This window comes from Rhinichthys klamathensis, unplaced genomic scaffold (assembly GCF_029890125.1).
Source record: "Rhinichthys klamathensis goyatoka isolate OS25496 unplaced genomic scaffold, OSU_Roscu_1.1 h1tg000032l_1, whole genome shotgun sequence".
NCBI lineage: Eukaryota > Metazoa > Chordata > Actinopteri > Cypriniformes > Leuciscidae > Rhinichthys > Rhinichthys klamathensis.
Window position 1 is genome coordinate 4,738,215 of NW_026606581.1, and position 16,816 is coordinate 4,755,030.

General features: G+C 38.3%; 1 protein-coding gene across 16 annotated transcripts in view; it reads right to left on the reverse strand.

Moving 5' to 3' along the window:
- Positions 1–16,816, reverse strand: part of gphna (gephyrin a) — a 107,807-nt gene that overhangs the window by 21,317 nt on the left and 69,674 nt on the right. For 4 of the 16 annotated variants that reach the window (XM_056245648.1, XM_056245644.1, XM_056245646.1 and 1 more), the window contains 4 exons: positions 11,375–11,437; positions 9,495–9,537; positions 9,275–9,412; positions 7,173–7,328 (listed from right to left, as the gene is read on the reverse strand). In XM_056245648.1, coding sequence (XP_056101623.1) covers positions 7,173–7,328; positions 9,275–9,412; positions 9,495–9,537; positions 11,375–11,437 — 400 coding nt within the window. The remainder of the gene's footprint in view (positions 1–7,172; positions 7,329–9,274; positions 9,413–9,494; positions 9,538–11,374; positions 11,438–16,816) is intronic. The other 12 variants (XM_056245654.1, XM_056245653.1, XM_056245652.1 and 9 more) reach the window with 3 other exon arrangements.

The following is a 16,816-nucleotide window of genomic DNA, read 5'->3' on the forward strand; positions in this document are numbered from 1 at the left end:
TTCATATGGAGATGTCGGATAGCCAGCCCAATGAGCAGGCAAAGGCTAAATTCTTTTAAGGATAAATCTCTCGATGTGTCCAAATGTAGGCCCTATATCTTATTTAATTATAAATATAGTGTATTTTTTTTATTTAAAGTTTTTCACACAAAATTTAAATTAAAGTGTTCAATCCAGTTGTTTCAACTGTTTTTATAAAGTTTTAGAATGTTTGAAGCAGTGAGTATGATTGTCAACAATCTGGCATTATCTAAACGTTAACTGTTGACGAAACGAAGCAGATAAAGAGCTCTTTAATTCAACCTCGTTTTATTGTAAGTGAATACAACAAGGCATGCTGTGTCTTTGAAGCAACAAAGGCAAAATCATTTGTTACTGGTTTTTTTATTATTATTTTTTTGTAGGGAGACAAAATAAACTTTGCTAAAAAGAGATCCAGCGCAAGAGAGAGGCAAAGAAAAACACATGTTCTTAATTTATGTCGTTTTGTTCGTTTTGTACTGTTTTAATTGTTTAATTAAGCTGCAATTTCTTTGGCAATACAAATTTAAAATATTGCAAGAATAAGATTCTGTGTTTCTTATTTTGCATCGCAAAGGAAATAAACTCTAAACTCAATGCAACCAGCTGTTTTAAACAAATAAACTGTCCCACTTTATTTAAACCTTAAAAATGTGCGATGGGGTTTCATACTTAATTAATTTTAGTGTTCTTTTACATTTTCATTTGTTTTTATATTGAAAGCAATACTATTTAGTTAGTCTGTTATTTTGTGTAGCCAAGTCAACAAAATCAGTCTTTTCTGATTTGTTCAATTTATGGATCTGTTTTGAAAAATTTCTTCCGTTGCTATGGCCGGGTATCACTGTCTATCACCTCAATTTCGTGAATGATTCACAAAACAATAATTTAGCAGATTAAAGACAAGCTTCATTATTTTCATTTTCTGACGCGATCAGCTAATCTTCCCTCATCAGTTTTGTCGTGCAGCGGCTCTACTGGAATGTAGCAAATTTATGTTGTAATTTGCCATTGATAATTTAAACAAAACTCTTGACTTTACATAAGTAAACAGTTAATGAACTCAACTCGCTAATAAACAGTTACCTATTTAAGCATCAAGAACGGTAAAACATAAACGAATTCGGCCAACAGCAAATTGGCTCCATGAGATTCGATCTCAGATCGTTTGAAGCGTAGTGTTGTTGCGTTAACCGCTGAGCTATCGTCTGAACGCTGTTAAACAGTGTATTATGCTCTTCCAAACCCTCATTGATAGCCTAATATGTTTCGGTTGCAATGTTTTATGTTGAAATGTTTTCACTATTTATTCAATTTAATTTCAGTAGGCCTATTGTGATTATGAATTCGTTTAACTACAAGTTTCACTTGAAATCATCTGTTACCAGCTTACAATCGCTCTGAATGAGCAGCGGCTCTGCGGCAGATTATGCAATAGAGAGAATAAACTGACACTTTTCAAAGTCTGTAATTGTAGCGCCTCTTAGCGGTAAAAGGCAACAAATACACACCAGAATTTTACCGCCGCGGGAGCGGCGGCGGTAAAAGTATTATTCTGGTTGAGTACCCACTGTAGCACTGCTACAAAATGATAACCCATAATAGTGAAATAACATCCCTAACCCTTGAAAACGTGAGGAAAAGAATTTTAATCTATCTTTATATAAAGTAGATTTTTTTTCCCCTCTTCAAATCTTCTTAAATGACTGAAAAGTTCCTCTAATTGAGAAATCAGCCATCATTTCAGTGAATCAAGCTAACCAGTTTGTATACTATCATAGCATAGCAGTCGTTGAGGCTACTAACTTTGTATTCAGCTAGTCAATAAGCTAGCTAGCTTAGCGTACTGCTAACTGATAAAACTGCTACCCTTGCACATTTGTAGCTAGCATAACCCACAAAAGTCATTCTGATGATTTAAAAGAATATCTTTAATTTGAAAAAGTTATTTTCATTATCTAGAAGATTTTTTTTTTTTTACAACGGGCATTACAAGAGGGGTGTATCTCAACCAGCTCCCTAGTTCAATAGTCAGGGCACTGATCATGAAGGCTGCCATTTTAAGCACTGTGCAATAGTAGCTGTAATATGTACAATAATGTATTTATACTATTCATTAAGAACTTTGTCAGTGGTCGAATTTTACACATTTCATACTCTCACGTGAAAGCACACAAATTCACACATAGCCTAAATTAAGTTGTAGGAAAGGTGGATGAGAGTGTGCCCTGAAACACAGATGTGCCATTTCCTCTGAACACCAAACATACACACTTACACTCACACACAAAGCCTGAGATCTCTTGGGGGAGCAACAAGCGCCCTCCCACACATGAAAAGAAGAAGAGAAAAGAGAGATGACAGACAGAGAGGAAGAAAGAGGGTGAGGAATAAAGAATCGAGAATCGGGGAGAGCCAGAAGGAAAGCAGAGAGAGAGAGAGAGAGAGAGAGAGAGAGAGAGAGAGAGAGAGAGAGAGAGAGAGAGAGAGAGAGAGAGAGAGAATAAAGAGAGACAGAAAAAGAAAGAATGAGAGAGTGCAAAGGTGCTCTTGTAGAGATAAAGCAGGAGAATGAGAGAGGGAGAGCGAGCTGATGCTAATGAGGCCTCTCCTCGGTTGGAGGCTGATTAGAAAAGACTTATTTCTCTAAAACAGCACATCTGACGAGGCTCTAAATATAGCGCGTGTCTGGATTGGGAGATCAAACAGATGGGGTCTGTGTTATCTACACACAGAGATGAGTACTCAAGCGCGCATCACAGAGCCCTGACAACCCAGTCACCGTGAAACTGCAATGATTCCCTGCAGCTACAATACAACAAGCCCAGTTCAACTCAACACAGCCGAGCACAGGCCCGTAAACAGACCACATGTAAGCCTGGAGTCCATACCAAATGCTGTCGTCTTGAAATGAACACTAAAAAAGTGCTCCTAAAACTGAGTTAAAGTTATCTTTGACTCAATTAACATTAAACTTATGATTTTTTTTTTTTAGATAATACTAATAAGCTTGGTAAAGACACTTAATAAACTTCTCGTAACTTCTAACCAAAATATTTTTTTTTGGGAAAAACTTGGTTGTTCTCTAAAGAGCATTATTGAGGATATTTATAATAAATTGTGCACATAAATTCCATATATTATAAATAGAAAATATGATATGAGAATTTGACTATATATATATATATATATATATATATACACTCACCGGCCACTTTATTAGGTACCCCATGCTAGTAACGGGTTGGACCCTCTTTTGCCTTCAGAACTGCCTCAATTCTTCGTGGCATAGATTCAACAAGGTGCTGGAAGCATTCCTCAGGGAGTTTGGTCCATATTGACATGATGGCATCACACAGTTGCCGCAGATTTGTCGGCTGCACATCCATGATGCGAATCTCCCGTTCCACCACATCCCAAAGATGCTCTATTGGGTTGAGATCTGGTGACTGTGGAGGCCATTTTAGTACAGTGAACTCATTGTCATGTTCAAGAAACCAATTTGAAATGATTAGAGCTTTGTGACATGGTGGAAGTAGCCATCAGAGGATGGGTACATGGTGGCCATAAAGGGATGGACATGGTCAGAAACAATGCTCAGGTAGGCCGTGGCATTTAAACGATGCCCAATTGGCACTAAGGGGCCTAAAGTGTGCCAGGAAAACATCCCCCACACCATTACACCACCACCACCAGCCTGCACAGTGGTAACAAGGCATGATGGTTCCATGTTCTCATTCTGTTTACGCCAAATTCTGACTCTAACATCTGAATGTCTCAACAGAAATCGAGACTCATCAGACCAGGCAACATTTTTCCAGTCTTCAACTGTTCAATTTTGGTGAGCTCTTGCAAATTGTAGCCTCTTTTTCCTATTTGTAGTGGAGATGAGTGGTACCCGGTGGAGTCTTCTGCTGTTGTAGCCCATCCGCCTCAAGGTTGTGCGTGTTGTGGCTTCACACATGCTTTGCTGCATACCTCGGTTGTAACGAGTGGTTATTTCAGTCACTGTTGCCCTTCTATCAGCTCGAACCAGTCTGGCCATTCTCCTCTGACCTCTGGCATCAACAAGGCATTTCCGCCCACAGAACTGCCGCTCACTGGATGTTTTTTCTTTTTCGGACCATTCTCTGTAAACCCTAGAGATGGTTGTGCGTGAAAATCCCAGTAGATTAGCAGTTTCTGAAATACTCAGACCAGCCCTTCTGGCACCAACAATCATACCACGTTCAAAGTCACTCAAATCAACTTTCTTCCCCATACTGATGCTCGGTTTGAACTGCAGGAGATTGTCTTGACCATGTCTACATGCCTAAATGCACTGAGTTGCCGCCATGTGATTGGCTGCTTAGAAATTAAGTGTTAACGAGCAGTTGGACAGGTGTACCTAATAAAGTGGCCGGTGAGTGTATATATATATAGAGAGAGAGAGAGAGAGAGAGAGAGAGAGAGAGAGAGAGAGAGAGAGAGAGAGGTAAGAAAAAGAAGTTAAAAAATACATTTTTAAAACTATTTTAATCTATCCTTTAAAACTAGATTGATTAGTTGCTTTTTCTAATTATATATTTTTTCCTCTTTAAATTCATCCTAAGGGGTAAAAAAAAGAATCAGCCATAACATCAGCCAATCGTACACTATAGTTCAAAAGTTTGGGGTCAGTGAGATTTATTTTATTTATTTTTTTGAAAGAAATTATCTAATCTATTTATCAAAGAATTCTGAAAACATGCATCACAGTTTCCACAAAAACATATTAAGGAACACAACTGTTTCCAATTGATAACTATAAGAAATGCTTCTTGAGCACCAAATCATTAAAAACTGGAGTAATGGCTACATTTAATATAATATACATTTTAAATTGTAATAATATTTCACAATATTATCATGTTTTTTCTGTATCTTGGTCAAATTAATGTATAGCCTTGTTGAGGCTTGTTAAGATTTGAAAACCCTTGTTTCCAAATCTTACCAACACCAAACTTTTGAATAGTGGTGTGTGTCGACATAGATGTAGACAGCAATATCTGCAAACCTATTGGTTATTATTGGTAATTTATATCGGTCCATTAGAAACTCTTATACATCAAAATCCAGCAGAACAGGCTCTCACCTCAGCATACTCTAAATAGCCAATCTTCTCCAAGGCTGAGACCATTTATACATTTTAAATTCATTTTATTAACCGAGGTGACAGAAAGAGGTTTTAAAACAGACAGCCGCTCATAACTTACACCCATCTTGTTGTATGAACAACGCATTTCCAAAATTTATGAGTGACATTACTTGGCTGGGTGAGGATATTTCCTCTATTTACGCTGATCTGGACCTGCCCTCCTTGTGCTCGCACTGAGCTGAAAATCAATCACTTTTATCTGTCAGGAAACAGTGAAGCTCTACACACAGTTACTGATAGATTGAAGGCACAATGTTTGAGGTGCTGGTGGGTTTTGTCGGAAAAGCTTGTGTATTGAATGTTTGCTTTAAGTTGTTTTTATTTTTACTGTTGGATTTGTATGCAAGCACACTGACATATCGAACCATTGCGTTCACTGGCTTCAATAGCAGCAGTCATGGACAAATGATCTAGTACGCAAAATGACAACAAAGCTCTTCAAAACTAGGCCATTCTTCATGGATAAAACAAACAGATACAGCCAAACATGGAACATGATTCCGTTGACTATGTATGACAACCATGCCATGTCCAAATCAGTGGAACAAGCTAAAGGAAAACAAAAGATTCCAGTGAATCACTTGCCTCTTATGAGCTGAATCCCAATTCGATATACTATCCGTAATAGTGTCACATTAAAGAAGTATGTCAAAAGGTACTCAAATGGCATACCATTTCTGATTGGATGGATCATTCCATGCAATGCAAGTGGATTTGTTTGCAATGATTCACTGATGTAACATCAAGACACGATTTTTGTCACAATTTTGTACTGGCTTACTTCATACTTAAGAGTATACAATCAATGGCTAAAATTGTCACATTATACTTTGCATACAAGTATACAAAAAGTATGCAAATTGTGATTCAGCAACACTCAGCTCAGTCAAAGAGTATAGAAGAACAAGAGGCGAAACTCTGATGCTTTTTTGGTAACAGCCACTAGGTGGCGCTTCGGTAGCGCGGCCGCCATTTTGGGGTGAAAATTCCAACTGGAGTTACTGGACGATAACAGCTTTTTGAGGTAGTTTTTTCTTGCATTAGTGAGTATTTCCATTGTATGCAACTTTACACATTTACTACTATTATTAGTTACCAACTCCACTAGGTCTGAAATATATTTTGTACGTTTTAATCCCCTGGATCATGCTACAAACATGATGATCGCATAGAACATGATGCATTGCTGTGTCCGTTATCCTATAACTTTAATTGCCACTTTGGACAGTGGCTGTGTTTTTTTGTTTACATGGTCTTGCTTTAACGGTCATTAATATAAGATAGTACTGCAAAAAAACAGTTTACTGTAAAGCTATTCTATTGTTGTTATATATTTCTTGTCCAACATTTACATTTTAGTACAATTACATTTATTTGCTGAATTTATTTATTTCATTGATAACTTATTTTTGTATGTAACGTTATGTGTACCTCCTGGGAAACGGTCTAACGTTATTTTAACTTTATGAACTGATATCACTTTATTCTTACCTGTCACACTAAATGTGGAGAGTAATATAATTAATTAAATCCTTCAACTTCCCTGTCTCAAGTTATGTGGGGGGAAAAGCCTGGTTAAGTAGCGACTTCTTTTTAACTGCTATAACGTTAACTGTTGTGAGTTAAAATAATCACCTAATTATTTCAACCTAAAAATGACCTCTGCACTGTCGCTTTCACCCCAAAATGGCGGACGCGTAGGGCTGCTGCTGGGCGCTGGTGTTGCAATGGAACGTTCTATTGGCTTTCACTTCTTGTCAATATACGTTCTTTGGCTCAGTCCTTGACATGAGTATCTTTTTCCACCCTCTCGTCAGTGGCAGCAAACAACTCTCAACCGCCCCCTGCTGGTCTGGAGGTGAAATGGCACTGAGGCATGGATGACTATTCCACACATTACTGGGGCCGGATGAGCATCAGGCATGCTCGAAGGTGTGCGCCGGACATGAAGGTGCTGGGTAAGGTGCTCACTGACCTGTGTCAAACTTTGGGGCTTGTTCGGCACTGGCCAGGGCTATACTCTCTGCCTCTGCTTCGGCGCCAGTGCAGAGAGGAATTTTCCGCCAACTTGAGCCAGTCTGGCGCCAGACGCCTTTTCGTGCTGGAGGGGCCAAGTCATCTGCATTGGGCCCTGCCAGACGCATTGGGCACATTACACTACCACATGGGCAATCCCACTATCCCCCACCACATGGACCGACATTAACGCCCAGCTCAGACCTGTGTCTTGGTGGCACAATTCACATCCACATGCAAGGGTGGCTGCTCTGTGTTAGTGATGGCCATGAAAAGTCAAAAAAGAGCCATCAAAAAGAATAGCATGGGCTAAACTAAACAGCTTTTGGTGCACTGACCATAAAGTACATCCCATAGTTTTTTTTGTTTTTTGTTTGTTTAATCTAACCAGTGGGACTGGACTGCTCCGGATGTTCATGTGAATTGAGTAACATAGTTTTTCCGAAATTCAGAAAGAAGGCCTTTACGGTTGGATTTGTGTGTAAACTGATCACAGGATCTGTCTTCAGATGATCACAATGGCATCAAAGCTTCAGAGAAGGTCAGCGAGTTAAAAAACAACAGAGGACGGCGAATGGGACGAGCAACAAGATTAAAGCTAGAAAGATGGAGAGATGATGGGGTGAAAGAAAGAACGAACAGATGTGTGACAGATGAGGAGCTACAGGAAGGAAAGATGAAAAAGCTAAAGCTGAAAGCCTGCAAAGCAAAAAGCTTGGTGACTATATGCCTTCAGCACTTACTGGCCTATATACACCACAGTCCAACAGCCAATGAGAACACAGTTTGGTATCATAAGAGGGACAGTACTACATGTTAAAAGGATAGCCCACAAACAATGAAAATTCTTTCATCGTTCATTCATCCTTGCGTCTTTCAAAATCCATTTGACTTTCCTTCTTCCGTGGAGAACAAAAGAACTTATTCATGACAGCATGTTTCTATAACAAAATGCTCTTTACAATAATGAAAGTAGTCATATGGAGTATTTTTAAGATGTTTAAGATGCATGGCTCTTCAAATTACATTGTATGAAAAAGAGTAGCAAGAACATTCTTCAAAACTTACTGTGTGTTCCATGGAAGAAAGAAAGTCATATGGATTTGTAACAACATAAGGGTGAATAAATGATGACAATAATGCTGGTTTTTGGGTGAACTATCCCTTTAAGGCTTATTCACAACATTTTTTTGAATGAGTCTGAATTTTAAATACTAAAATATGCATGACAACATTTTTTTAAATGAAACAATTCATCCTTGTGAACTCCATGCAGAGTCTGAAACACTATAGTGCAATGATCCATTGTTGTTTTTTAATTCTGTTCTGATCATTTTTACTGGTTGTTGAACAAATTAGAAGGCAATCAACAACAAAAAAATTCAGAGAATGACGTAAACAGAAATAGTTTAGACTTTTTTTTACGATAAGTTTGTAAAATGCCAGTAGTTTATAATAATACTAGTAAAATATCATGTTTCTCAATACCAATTTCAACGCAAAAAAAAAAAAAAGCTAGAGAATACATCCCTGTATTTTAAGGTAAACATATATATATATATATATATATATATATATATATACACACACACACACACACACACTTTGCTGTTCATAACAGCTACTAAAGTTATTCAGCCAAGAGCAGACTCTTTCTTGTTTATATTGTTGTTTGATTAATATTAATGACAGTTGCGGGTCTAATAGGCTGAATTTACACTGCAAGTCCTAATGCACATATTTCATATTTGATTTGATCACATTTTTGCCCCACCTGTTCACGTTCACCAATATCTCACCAAGATTGATCAATGACAGTTGCGGGTTTAATAGGTTGAATTTACACTGCAAGTCCTAATGCACAGATTTCATATTTGATTTGATCACATTTGTATCCCACTTGTTCACGTTTACCATTTCACCAAGATTGATCATTTTAAAATACTTTATTAATATTTTTGACATCCCTAGTTTGCGAATATATTCTCTCATCTGGTTTAACTTTGTGGGATCAGGCATTTGGCGTAGTTTAGGGTTGGTATGCGCAAACAAAGAGCTTACCTCTGTAGTTGATGATTTCGGTACCCAGGACAGGAGTCATCTCTAGCACAGTGATGAAGGCCTTGTCCATAGAAGTGAGGGGAAACGGGGACATGCGGTGTCTCCGAGCTACCTTGGTGATGTCCACTGCACTGTGACCTGATACAAAGAGTGAGAATTTACACATGCTCTCAAACGCATGTGCACAAACATTACTGATAATCCACAATCGGTCACCCACTTGCTCTCAGGATGTTCTCCTTGCTGCTGCATCGTGACTGCACCTACAGATATAGAGAGAGAGACGGAATGAGAGGGAATGAGGAAGAGAGAGAGAAAGGAATTGGGAAAAGAAAGACAGAAAGACATGAAGAGAGTTAGCACACAAAAGGAGCCCCATCCTCCGTCCAGGAGAGTTAGCATTCCACTGACAGGGTTCATAAAGATCAGAGTGATCATCTACACATTCAGACAAAACAACCAAAATAAACTAGCTTGAAAACAAACAAACAAACTGAAAATAACATTTTCAGTCCTACTGCCATTATTATCATTATCATCATGGACTTAATGCTGAAAATGCTTAATGCATGGACTGCAAGGCTGAAAATTTAAGTGTTATGTCATGTTAGCACTCTAGTGCCCAAACCAACCCGGTTCCAGAATCGTATCTTATATAACAGACATTAAAGTCAACATGAAACATTTTAATCCTGTAATGTGATGCATTTTAGAGATGCAGTTGTGGGCATTTCCTATCAAAACATTGAAGTGGAAATTTTGATTGGATCCACACAAAACACTATTGTACAGCTTCGGAAGACATAAAATACTACTTTTATGGTACCTTTATTTTTTCATTTTACTGCTCAAGTAATGCCACATGAACAAAAAATGTAGAACTTGCTTTTATCCATCACAAATTGATTGGATCGTGAAAATTGGGTGTAAAAAACAAAATGGGGTTTCTGTCTGCTTTTTGACTGGAACTTGAGGTTAAAGGTCAAGTTTAGCCTTAAAAGCATTTCGACTTATCCCATTGATAATTCTCCTTTTTCAAATCCAATGCTATTTTATATGGTTATGTAATATTTTTGAAAAGTTTAGTTTCCTACAACAGTAGCCTAGATGTGGCCTACTTGATGTCAGATAAGAACAGTCAGTTCAGAGGCCATTCATTATTTATTATTTACATATCTATTAAAATATACATTTATTTCAAAAACAGTCTCAATTTCAAGTTGACTTTAACATCTAGGAAGCTCCATAAAATAACACTACAAACACTCCCTCCCATTCAGTTTAATTTTGACCCCCTTTAAGCTGAATTTCTCTCAAAATTAGCCATGAATGTTTTAAGATAATAATAATAATAGCAAATTTGATTATACATTCAGCTGTAACTGTGGAATCTACCAATACAAAGTATCATAAAGTATGGAGTTCCCTTAGGCCAAGAGTAATGGTATGAGAGGGCAATCAAATTCCATGCAAAAATACACATTGACTTGAGGCTATAGTGGCTGAAGTCTATAGATATTACGTTTTTGATTTACTGCATGAAAGCGTTAAAACAGCCCTTTATGTGTCCTTCGTGCTGAGACGCAATGCCCCTGGCCTATAGGGGGAGACACACAAGCAAGTCCCAAATCCTTTCTACTCACGATCCAGTTACAACAGACTAGCACCAACACGACAAATCAATGATCGACACAGAGCAGAGAGAGAGAGAGAGAGAGAGAGAGAGAGAGAGAGAGAGAGAGAGAGAGAGAGAGAGGAAGAGGAAGAAAACAATGAGGCGCAGCTCACATACAGCAAACAGCAATAAAACACTGCATCTAAATGGAGATAAAACTTAAAAGGAACGGAAAAACAGGAGAAAAAAGATCTAAGAAACAGAACTCAATGTCCACAAGAGACTCCAACACACCAAACGGCTAATAAAACAAAGAGAGCATTAGAAAGAGCAACGTCTACAGACAAGATAATGAAAGAGAGAGGAAAGAAACAAGACAGGGAGAGAGAAGAAGAGTGTAAAGCAAGGAGTTTGGACTCCTGACGCAAAGCAGAGTTTGCGGATGGAAGCAGCTCCTTTTTTTTGCGTGGGTTGGGAATAGTTACTCGCGAGTCGAAGGTCCTATGGTTCCTGCGATCATCTTTGAGCCCCTCCAGCCTAGAGTGGAGCTTTGGCAATGAACAGAAACAAAAGGGTTTACAACAGACAGAGCAAAGGAGAAGCTTTGGGAGACCAAAAAAAGAAAACCGAATGAGTTTTAAAGGCTCTCTGAGACAGCGCTCGCTCAGTTTACACACAACAAGCTGAGATGACAACGAATGAGCACTGAGAGGTGAAGAGAGATCTGACTGGACGTCATTCGCTCCTGTTTCTAATGTTTAGGTGGGCATTATGCCGGCCAGCCGGGAAGGTTGCACAGGTTAGCGAGGAAGAGGGGTGCGGTGAGGCACAATGTCACTCGGCACGCACAGTTAGCGAAATCACATGGCACATACTGCACTTTTGTTCCAGTGAGATTTCAGAGGACACCGGAAAAAGACAGTGGTGTTGATTATCAGTGTGCTAATGGCCACCAGAACAGTTTAGAGTTTGCACAATGGATGGATGGATGGATGGATGGATGGATGGATGGATGGATGGATGGATGGATGGATGGATGGATGGATGGATGGATGGATGGATGGATGGATGGATGGATGGATGGATGGATGGATGGATGGATGGATGGATGGATGGATGGATGGATGGATGGATGGATGGATGGATGGATGGATGGATGGATGGATTGGATTGGATTGGATTGGATGGATGATTTAGTTGCACTTGTTTTCGAAGTACTGAATGCACTAAAACAAAAATTGTCAACTAAAATACAGGCAAGTTTAAGATAATTTGTCATAATTCAAGATACATTTAATTTACTGAAAGCCCTGTTTAAACTTTGTGTAATAATACATTATAATCATTATTTCATAGATCCTAGAAAACCATACACCTAGAGTTACTGCAAATGAATGAATGAAATATGAATAATTTATTTAACACAGTTAATGAAACCGTTTCAGTTTCATTTGTTTTCTTTCTGTAATTCTGTAATCCCATTACTTGATGAATACAATATAACTGAATGCACTACACTAAAAAAAAGTAGCAGTTCAAAGTTTGAGGTTAATCATGTTAACTAAAAAAAATACTATAAGATTAACTGTGATTAATTTGTATCAACTAGCAGCCCTGTATATACTTTAGGTATAATAATACATTATGAGTATTATTTATTAGATTACAAGTTATTGTTTAGGTTATTTAGATTTTAGAGAGTCTAGATTTAGATTTATCATAGTAAGTAAAAGGATCATAATGAAAACACAAAAAAATGCTGCTAAAATGCAGAATAAAATATCAGGCCATAACTCAATGAATTATAAGATGATTAAAATAAAATAATTATTTAAAAAAGTTAATGCACTTAAATAACATTAAACCGGTTCAATCAATTATTTACTTAAATAAAAATCAAATAAATAAATCAAATAAACCTTGTCTTCCCTTAAAAATCCAGTAGTATTAGTTGTATTAAAAAAAATGGGCTAGTTTAACTACAGTATATCAAACACAACAACACAAACATGCAGATCTAAGACTGGTAGCATCCCGTTAACCAGCAATCTTTAACCAAATCCTGTACAGGCAAGGAAGACTGTACATCCGTGGCACTTTTTATTCTTCCCCTCCTCCTATTTGTACATCTAACATCCTTTCATCAAAAAATAGACAGCATGAGCTCATAGTGAAGATGACAGGTAACCAATGATCACAGGACGGTTGAAGGAATGGATGGAGGCAATGAAAGCAATGCAGCGATGTCACGTCTCTTTAAATCAGAGTGGGACCAAAGAACTTAGTGGACTGAAAACACACTCTCACAAACAGACACGTCCTCACACACACATAGGGTGGGGAACGATGTGTCAGCATACGGGCAGATGAGAGTTAATCCCTGACCAGTGAAATGAAGATGGAGTAATTGGGAAATAGCAATGGGGAATGAATTATTAACAAGAGAGTGTCAGGCCCAATAAGAGGAACTCCGCTCTGTGATTAACCAATCAGAAATGATTGATAAGACAGTATGGAAACTAACATCTGTAATGCTGGTGAGCCATTTTATTAGCTCGGAAAGAGGGATGGAGAAAGAGAGAGAGAGAGAGAGAGAGAGAGAGAGAGAGAGAGAGAGAGAGAGAGAGAGAGAGAGAGAGAGAGAGAGTGGTAAAAAGAGATACTGTATTCCAAAACTTAGTGAGCTGCCTAACTAGACAGTATTTTAAGGCATCATAGTAACACTCCTGACATGAAAGTTGCTCCAAAAGGTAGGCAGAATAATTATATAGGGCAATTAATTGATTAAAAACAATAGTCAACCTGATTAATCTCAAACTTTGAATTTGCATAAATTCCGCATCTTATTTTATTTTAAAGTATATTGTATTGTATTGTATAAATTTTTTTGGTATCAGTGTTTTTTTAAAGAGAACCTATATTGCCCTTTTCTAAAATCTTTCATTTGTTTTGGGGGTCTACTAGAACAGGTTTTCATGCTTGAATATTAAACAACACATTATTTTTCAGATATATTAACATTGTTGCAGCACCTCTCTTCCCAGTCTGTCAGTAACGCTCTGTTTAGTTCCTGTCTCTATGAAGCCCTTCCTTCCGAAAAACGCAATGTGTTCGGATTGGTCGGCTGGACCAGTGTGTTGTGATTGGTCAAACGCTTCGAGCATGTTTCGGAAATGTCACGCCCCTCAACATAACCGAGTTTCAACCATAGACTGTAAAAAAATATGGACATAGTGTCCGTGACGTCACCCGTAGGTTTCTGAAGAACATTTATGAAGCCCAAAGTGGGTGGAGCCGGCCTTCGCCATCTTGGTAGCGCGTCACTCCCGGATAAAAAAATGGGCAAAAAAATAATAATTTGGGCAAAAAAACGGGATTAGCTGAGGTGACGTTACGGCAGGGCTAACAGACAGCAGACAAACGGCTATAAATGACAGCAGTGGCAATCCACCTGTCACTCAAGTGGCCACGCCCTTAATTATGCAGAATTTTAAGGCTTAATATTATTTAAACGGATGAGTTATACAAAAATTCACCCTCCTCACAGTTGTCATGAAGGGTAAAATTAGCTATGTAGACAAAAAACACTTTTTGCACCAGGCTGTAAACACTTTTTTTTCTGCTGTAAAGTTGGGCATTTTAACATAGACTGACTCTCTTTTGCAGCCTGTCTCTAGCGGTCAGTCGATGAATTGCAGTTTAACCCTCTGGGGACGGATTGGGCGGTACCGCCCAAAATGGCATACTTTTACAAATGTGTAATTATCTTAAAAACTATTAATGATAGAGAGCTTCGGTCTTTTTTACCGTCTTCCTCAGATTCCACTGAAAACAGTGATACCCGGCTTGTAAATATACACACTTCCTTGTTGCGCAATACCACTATGTAAAAGGCCAATGAAATCGATGTTGTTTGGCAGATTCCGCGAACAACAACCAATTGAAAAATTGCCGATGGAGAAATATTTTTCTTACCCAATCAGAGGAAGGTTACCATGAGGTTTCTAGCAAATCAGAGGACTCTGTAGCCTTGCAAGGGGTGGTACTATATAGTTAGGGATATGATGCAAACAGCGTTGAATGGAGAGAAGGAGAGAGAGCGAACGGAGGCTTACGGAGTGGATTATCAGAGATTTATATGAGAGAGAGACAGAACAATTATAATATATATATATATATATATATACACATACATACAATTATAGCATTATTTATTGTTTTAGCACTTTTATGATGGCAAGCAGTAAACGATTTACGGTGGAACAAGCTCTGGAACAATCACTGGAGAGTGACGAGGAGAAAGCATTGCTTAGAAAATTCTAAGCATTCCTAAGAAAAACGCCTGGGACTATTTGTAAATAAACTTAAATCTTTCATTGTTCTTTACACATTTTATTTAACGATTACACAAGTCTGTCAAGCTAAAGGCCAATTTATACTTCTGCGTCGAGTGTACGCCGTAGTGTACGGCGTACGCTACGCACGTAGGCGACGCCGTCATGAGCATTTATACTTCTGCGTTTAGGTCTGCGTTGCTCTGCAGTACAGCGCCGAAACGCTAGTTGGCGGCGGAGGGTTTTAATGTTCCACTGTGTTTAGATTCCTCGCGGCAAGAAGAAGAAGATTCCTCGCGGCTGTTTTGAGTTTAGGTTACTACAAGCAATGTCGACTGAAAGAGAGCAGATCATGTTGGAGTTGGAGCTTATCGAGGTGGAAAAGGTAATTTTTTAGTTTTTTTAACAGTTTCGCTGTACTTAGAATTTAAAAATGGCGGGCGGTGCAGAAGAACACGCCGGAAATACATAGGAGGAAACGCGATGCTCCCAAGCCGACCAATCACAGATCTTGCGGTCCGCGTCGTCGCGACATGTAGTTACATTTTTGAGGAGGTGCGCGTCAGGTTACGGCGAAGGGTACGGCGTATGGTACGCGTCTGTGCGTATGCTACGCCGTACCTACTGCGCGCACCCGACGCAGAAGTATAAATTGGCCTTAAGGCTTTGACAAATATATTTTTTGTTCAAAAACTGTTCACTATTGTTGTGTGATGTGTGATTTTCAGAAATAAATGACAAAAATCTAATTTCCGTTTTTGAAATTCTCTAGTTTATAGTTCATTTTTCACTCATACTTCCTTTATAAACACATTACATGCATGCGTATGTTATCTTAGGGTCTTCTGAATCCATAGATACCAAACACATAGTGTTCCATCTCCATTACATATTGGTTTATAAGCCCAAATGTAAAAATAGAGAAAACGGACCAAAAAGGGCTTAGTCCCCAGAGGGTTAAGTCAGTTCCGTGTTGGTTTCAAGAGAGAGACAGGAAGGTTGCCGCTTGGTTTCAACACACTACTAACTCAACCAGGCCTCACCCCTTTATTTTGCATGCGTCTGGGGCGGGAATTATTTAAATTAGGAATATTGTGACATGTTCTTTCCCGGAAGAAAACTCAAGACTACAATCAAGGCGTTTCAGGGAGTTCAGAAACAGTGCTTACTAAAATAGAGAATAACTCCCTTTTTAAGTTGTCCTTTGTAACTTTTCAGACCTTTTTTTCATGCTCAAACAGCAACATTACACTCTAAAGAAATTTGTAAAAAAGCATAACAGGTCCTCTTTAAGAAAAGAAACCATTAGCTAGATTAAATTAGCTAAAAGTGTCAACTGCATTAAATTAGGAATATTTAATAATTAATGGGGACTTCCTTCTAAAATAACTAATTTGGCCAAATTGTTAGAAGCGAGAATGCAGAAATACCAAAATGCATTGCAACAAACAATCAAAAATAGCATAAAAGTCAAGAAAGATGTTAATTATAAATATATTTAATTAAATAGCAAAACTTCATGTGAGGAGCGCTAAGATAGCCATCTTTGTAGTCGGTAAAGCAAGGTAGGTTTTGGAACAAAGTTAGAGAGAA